We start from the raw sequence: 7,377 nt of genomic DNA on the forward strand, positions 1-7,377 counted from the left end.
GGTCGTGGCAGTTTTGCCATGACCAATCAGCGACTTGGATTTCCATGACAGACAGAGGCCGTGACCAATGAATATCCGAAAGACAGAAAGACAGAGAGACAGACAGAAGGACAGACAGACAGACGGAAGTGACCCTTAGACAATTATATAGTAGATTAGTTATATGATCAGTGAATGGAAGAAAAAAGAGTACATTTTTTTTTGTAATCTGGGGCCTTTATAATATGACATGAGGGCATAAGACTGGTGTACTTGGCCAGGGGATTACTGTACATTTCCACCAGGTCACACAGACAGGAATCAGATCTTTTCCCTCTTTGCCTTCAGAGCTTCGATAAATAAAGGCACATATATGAAAGACACAATTGAAAAGTCTTTGAAACTTTAAACTACAAATGATCAGATTTTCTAGAAAATGCCGCATTCCCATAGTTTGACATTGAATGCTTGTATAGTACAAAAACTAAAATGAATGTAAATGTTTTTCTTATATTTTTGTCCCATTCCTTTAGAAATGAGCAAGCCTTCTGAAATTTGAACTTGATAGCTGTACCAAATTTTTCTTCAAAGAAGTTCAATTTGTGGCAAATTAACGCACTTTCAATCAATTGTACAGCAAAGACTACAATTGCCTAAAAAAGATGTGTGTAACACTCTAGTGTCTCCTAGGCCTGTATCCAATCTCTTTCAAGCATTTAAATATGCAAATTGTCTCATTTCCCAGAAGAGCATGCATGGCTTATATGTCTCCTCACTCTTACATTTCAGGTCTGGCTTCTGACTCTCCACAGGGAAAAAAGTTACCCCCATAGAACCCAAGCTCTTTAATACAAGCATAGACTTAGTAATGCCAAAGTAGCTTTAACATATACGGCTAGGTAAATGGACGGTAACTGCTCTCCATTGTTGTGCTGTTACACAACATCTCTACAATTTCTCTTGGCGTTCTCCCCCTATTGTTTAACTGTGAGTTATGGCATTCTCTCATCATCCAGATTCACCACAAAATGGCTGCTGCATTCCCTGCTTTAGCTTTTATACTGGCTATGATAGTGCCTCCTGATTTCCTATGCTATACCTTATGGTATGATAGCTGCAAGGCATTTTGGGGATGCTTGTGTGATCATGCCTCTTATCTTATGTAATATGTAAGATGGTGGTGGACATTTTCAGTGATCTGTGGGAAAAATATTGCAAAGTGTAAGAATTTCAGGTTAAGTGAATTCCTTTAAAAATTAAAAATTAATACAAAGTCAATTAGCATCAAATCTAATTGCTCATCCCTATAGCCTCTTGAAGATTATGTCAAAGATCTGACTGAAATATTGGCCTGTGTGTGCCAATCAGCTCATGTTTGGAGGTCTCTAGACACTTTACCCATGATGGTCCTTTAAGGATGGTGATTCACTGATCATGGACAAGCTCATTCATGGAAGAGTTGTATGCAAAGCAGATGATCAAAAGTAATACCTAACCAAATCATATGTATCCGCTTACAAATGATGACTTTCCCCGCACTACAAAAGTCATTGCAAGTGGAAATCCCTGGAGAACCTGCATCATGGATCCTCCTGCTCTGTTAGGAGTAAAGCTATTGACAAATATGACTGCCGGAGTGTTCGGACTCGTCCTAAACTCATGGATTGTTCATGTTAATGCCAAAGGCTGGAGAAGAGGTTTCCACCCAAGTCTGCCTGATAAGATTCTCACGTTTATGGGTCTCATCAACATAGCATTGCAAGTTGTACTATGTTTCGACATGACCTCGATTCAGACGAAATCTTACTCTTCATTCGACCAGATTCATCTCAGTTGTATAGGACTTTTCATCTTTCTTATCTCCTCCAATGTATGGCTCACCGCCTGGCTTTCCATCTATTATTGCATGAGAATTGTTAATTTCACAAGAGGAATCTTTTTAATTTGCAAAATGAGGATTTCTCGACTGTTACCAAAGCTTCTGGTGGTTTCTACTGCTGCTTCATTCATTTTGTGTCTTTTATCATTTTGGAACATTTATGATGTAATAAATGTAGAAGTTATCGGAAATTCTACGTACAATCATACTCGGGAACAACGCTCCATAGCCGTGTCATCTCCATATGAGCAGACAGTATTTGTGGGGTGCATTTTACCTCTCATTGTAACTCTTATCCCTATTGGGATGACCGTGAGCTCACTTTGGAGACACATGAAGAGGATGCACTCGAATAAAGCCAACTCTTGCCATTTTCGCACAGAGGTCCATGTAAGAGCAGTCAGGACCATGGTGCTTCTAGTGTCTCTTCACACGACTCTACTTGTAGCTGCAATTTATACAATTTCACAAACATTCAACTTTTTGGAATTTTTAATGTTCTTTTGTTGGTATTTTATAATTTTCTACCCAACGGCACAAGCTCTTGTTATTATAACCGGCAACTCAAAGCTAAGAGAAGCCAGTAGAGGAGTTTTATGCTCCAGGATGATCACACGTTGAAAACCAAAAATGAACCCTTATCAAACAATATAAACTTTACAATTAAAAAAAAACTCCGTTAGATCTTAACTTTGGCATGCTTGTAATAGTTATATGATGATATAAAGCTAATATGAATAAAGAATGAAGTTCCTACATGGATAATTTGGTTACTCGGAAAATACTTATTGCACCTCGGAGAATGTCGGGCGTTGTCGATATGCAACTGTTGGAAATACTCGTCTAAAGTAATGCAATAAATTTGTCACCGACCTGACAAGCTAACTTTCTATGTTACATTTTCCATCTTGTACATTTGACAGATATTAAAAAAAGTGGCTTGGTATATCATGCCTTGTCTCCATGGCAGGTAGAGCCATAGGAAGGGTTCACTCTACACAAAGCTACTTGTTATCTAAAGATAGATTAAATTAATCCCTGTTTTCAGGCAGTGATAAGTAAGAGATGAAACCAATCCCACCTGGGGAACATACAGAAATCACGTTGTACTCTGTCGCACAGAACAGATGCTTAGAGAGCAATCTTCATGTCTGGTCATTTGGTCTTGTCCATGTAAGGTTGACCTACTCAAAGTCAATACTGACTTGGTTATCAGCATGAGAACAGATGTCGTGGACCTTTTCTTCATAAAATAATATCTTAACTTGCTACATTGATTTTTTTATGTGTTTTCTTAATTGTCTAATTATGTTTTAGCAACTTGTAATAAGGTTGAAAAAATGACTGGAAGTTCTACAGAAAAAAAATAATTCAAATGTCCTATTTTTGGAGCTGCTTGGTGTATATTCCCTGATAAGAATGCAAATCAGAAGTGAATGCAAATCAGGAAACCAAGTGGTGACAAGAAAAATAACAAGTGAAACCTAGTCATCTGGTTTGCATTGAGCTTCGCGAGCCATAAAAGCCATAATTGCTCTACACAACCCACTTGTTGTAATCCAGTGTAAGTGAAGGCTGGTGGAAAAGACGATCATGGATAGATTGACCTTTTCGATAACAAACATGTTTGTAGGTATAGCTGCGGTAGTCCTCGGGGTCGGCTTTAACTCATGGATTGTGTACATTAACCTGATGCACTGGGGGCGAGGTTTTCGCCTAAGTCTACCGGATCAGATTCTCAGTTTTATGGCTCTGATAAACACTGTGATGGAGACTCTCCTTTGTTTTGATGTAATTTCCTTTGCGACAGGTTTTTTTGACAATACCAATCAAATTCATCTGAAAATCCTAGACTTGTTACTATTTTTAATTTCTTGTAACATATGGCTGACGGCTTGGCTCTCCGTCTACTATTACATGAGAATTGTCCGTTTCTCGGGAGGTTTCCTTTTGGAGATAAAGATGAAGATATCTAAACTTCTCCCAAAGCTCATAGTTGTGTCCATCATTGAATCTTTCATCATTGCTCTTCCATCATTTTGGAACATTTACACCAAAGTAGAAACTATTGGAAATGCAACATTAAATTCTAGTGAGGAGAATACCTTACTTAAAATATCGACTCCCTACCTGATAACAGCATACTTGGGGTGTGGTGTACCCCTCATGTTTACGTTGATTCCCATAGGACTGACCCTAAGCTCACTGTGGAGACACATGAAGAGGATGAACACAAATAAAGCCATGTCTTCTCGTCCTCAGACCCAGGCTCATATCACAGCGGTCAGGACCATGGTCCTCCTGGTCACTGCTCACACCGGATTTCATGCCATTTCAATCTATGTTTTGAAAAGATCATTCAACTTTGTTGATATTTTAATGTGCTTTAGTGGGTATTTTATAATTCTGTACCCGGCAATTCAAGCTTTTGTTATGATCACTGGTAATTCAAAACTGAAGCAGGCCAGCAAAGGTCTCCTGAGGTGTGGAACGCCTTGTGCAACGAACCCATCATGAGATATTATCAGATATCCCACTCAGTAAGGAATAAGTGACTTGTAGTTAATCACCCTAGAATGTTAAACAAGGATAACAATAAAGTTGTTACATTACATGAGATGATCTGTAGAAAATAGTAATATACTGGAATAATTAGGAGAAAAATTGGTGCAGCTAGGTCATGGCTGGAGATGAGGGAATCTGCTGACGTTCAAATTTATTTTATAAAATTTGATTAGATTCCATTTAAGCAAAGTGGTTTATTGCACCCCGAGGTCAAATAATAACCTATCACCCTCACCTTCCCTCTCACTTGTTCCTACATCTTCCCTCTGGTTCTCCCACATGCTCTGTCTCCAATCTTTTCTTCACCCTTCGCCTGGACATCCGGCATGTTACAATATGTGTCGGAACCACCAATGACGGGTGAAAAGAAGACCAGGACCAGAGATGGAGGCTTAGAGAGCCAGAGGAGGACTGTCCGGGAGCTTTGGAGGCAGGGATAGGTAGGGGGCAAAGTAAGTTTCCTATCTTACTGTTTTTTTTTTAACCTCATCCCGTCCCATATGAATCTAGAGATATTGATTCAAGCAAATTAAAATCCCAAAATTTGAGATTGACTGAAATCTATAAATTTGGGAAAATTTTAATGACTTTGATTTCTTTAGAATCGATGTTCTCCTCCTTAGTTATGGCCGATATATGATGGTAATTGATTGGATGACACTTGGAGCGCTGACTAATGTCTCTCATCTTGTTCTCACTCTTCCCTCTATGATATTGGCTGTTCTCTGCAGCGGAGAGTTCACTGGTTCGACCTATCGTAGCCTAAAGACCCCCAAACACATTAGCCAAAACTACCGATAGATTTCACCACCCTATTTTTTGTCCCTTTTGGAGACAAGAAGTGTCCGGCTGAAGTTTATTCTGCTCTCACCAAAGAAAGCACCTGACAATCAAGAACAATAACGGAAACCACTATAAACCTCAGAACTTGAGTCTAGTGCCACTATACAATGCTGAAAAACTACCAACATGCAAAATCCATCCTGTAAATTAGCGGAGATAATAGTGCCACCACATGGTTCATAGTTGGTAACAATCCAGGGTGAAAAGGAACCGGGCAGGTGCTGGACTTTAACAACCATAACTTATTAATAGCATTTAAAGGGAGTCTGTCACCAGGTCTTTGCACCTAATCAGAGAGCAGCAAGATGTAGGGGCAGAGACCCTTATTTCAGCAATATGTCACTTACTGGGCTTTTTTATGAAGTTTTATCAGTAGGAAATTATCATTAGTAAACCTGTTGTCAGGTAGTCCTCCATATTCATGAGCTCAGGATAAATCCACCTCCACTACTAATTGGCAGCTTTCTGCCTATGCACAGTGTATACAAGAAGCTGCCAATCAGTGATGTGGGCGGGGTTATGCAGGGATCAGCCTTTATAGAACTGCTAGATCTGTAGCAGATAAAACAGGGATTTTATCAAAACTACAGCTTGCATCCCAGTAAGTGACACATTGCTGGTATGAGGTTTCTGCCTCTACATCACACTGCTCCTCACCCCAGTCAGCCTGGAGCAGGCAGAAGATGACATGAACTGTGTACTCCAAATGTCCGGCAGGCCACAAATCTAAATCAGCCTGCGGTTTGCCAGAGCAGGTGGTGGAGCGGGGACCCGATGGTCATTTGCTACACCACACCGCTCATCTCTGATGGAGTGCGATAACAATCCCCTAGATCGCAATCCTTGCACCACTTTATTTTACCAGAAATAGATGCTTGCATCTATAGGACAACCGATCTCTGCATCATCAGGACACTGGTAAAGTGAGTTATGAACATATTGCTCATCTCCAATAAATAGAATGAATGGAGAGTAAGTGGCGACAAGATTTTACATGGGACTATAAGGAATCGTATGGGAAATGGGCAAAACTGTTTTCCCTCCGTCACGAAACCCCAACGCTTTGTCCTTTAGCTTTGGCTGTGAATATAGGATAAACGTGGCTTTATGGCGTTCCTCTCTAGCACCGAGGGAAACACTGGGAATCTCCAAAGTGTGAGGAGTGCACGGCGGCTGGGGGATTCTTCCGTATTATCATGGTGGTAATGTCCTTCCACAACTTCTATGTCCTTGGTCATTGAGCTTGGATCATGAGTGGCTTCCAATACTCAGCTTTGTGGCTTCCCGCTCTGCGTTGTCATCTTGCCCTTAGTAACGTTTCTTGCTCCACATTGTAACGTTAATTCTCGGATATTTGTGTAGACGATTTCCATTGTAAGTGCAGATGTTTGTATATGTCACGTAACCTACAGGATTACACCTCATTGTGCTCATTTCTATTTTTGGCACAGTTGTCCTCTCAGCCCAACCTTGGGTAAAGTAAACGTAGAACATTCTTCGTAGATCACCGTGCCTTCAGAAACCAGTCCAGTGAGTCCGGGCGTCAGCACTGGTTTATCTGCTTCTAACACGAGATCTGAGCTCCATCATCACAATCCTGTAACTAGTTTACCGATACCGGTTCTGGGAACAAGTGAGGTCTTCCTGGACTCGAAGGGGTCGTCTGAGAGTTTATAGAATGAAACCAACTGCATTAAATATGTTCAAGAAAAAAATCCATTCTCTGGTGTCCGCGGGTCTGAGGATTGATGTCTGTCGGCAACTATGTATGGAAGACAATAAAATATAGAGAGATAAAGAAGATTGTGTTGTGTATTGTCGTCGATTCTGGAAGCTCTCTGTGCCATCCTGTATGTAATAATCCTCATTCTTCTTTTCCATATGTTGTGCAGTTCCTTTCTTATATGTTCATTCTAACGTGAGCCAATGGTAAATAGGACCCACCATAACCTACATGATAATCTAGGGGAGTGCTGCCGAAACCGATCTCAAGGCGTTCCTGACAACACCACAGAAAGGGATTTACAGCTATCAGCAGCCTTGTCTGACTTTGATATGTAAGGATTTTCTTTTTATCTTTATTACTTCACTAGATTGTGGCCCGATTCTAA

The 7,377-nt window shown here is 40.4% G+C and overlaps 1 protein-coding gene across 1 annotated transcript; it reads left to right on the top strand.

Moving 5' to 3' along the window:
- The first annotated feature begins 1,603 nt into the window (after window positions 1-1,603).
- On the top strand, window positions 1,604-2,479 carry LOC143785070 (taste receptor type 2 member 40-like). Its single transcript, XM_077273741.1, has one exon. The coding sequence runs from the start codon at window positions 1,604-1,606 to the stop codon at window positions 2,477-2,479; it is 876 nt and encodes a 291-aa protein (XP_077129856.1).
- Window positions 2,480-7,377: the final 4,898 nt, after the last annotated feature.

Source organism: Ranitomeya variabilis, chromosome 7 (assembly GCF_051348905.1).
Source record: "Ranitomeya variabilis isolate aRanVar5 chromosome 7, aRanVar5.hap1, whole genome shotgun sequence".
NCBI lineage: Eukaryota > Metazoa > Chordata > Amphibia > Anura > Dendrobatidae > Ranitomeya > Ranitomeya variabilis.

Coding starts and splice junctions, on each gene's coding strand:
- LOC143785070 (XM_077273741.1), top strand. CDS start 1,604: ATGACTGCCGGAGTGTTCGGACTCGTCCTAAACTCATGGATTGTTCAT.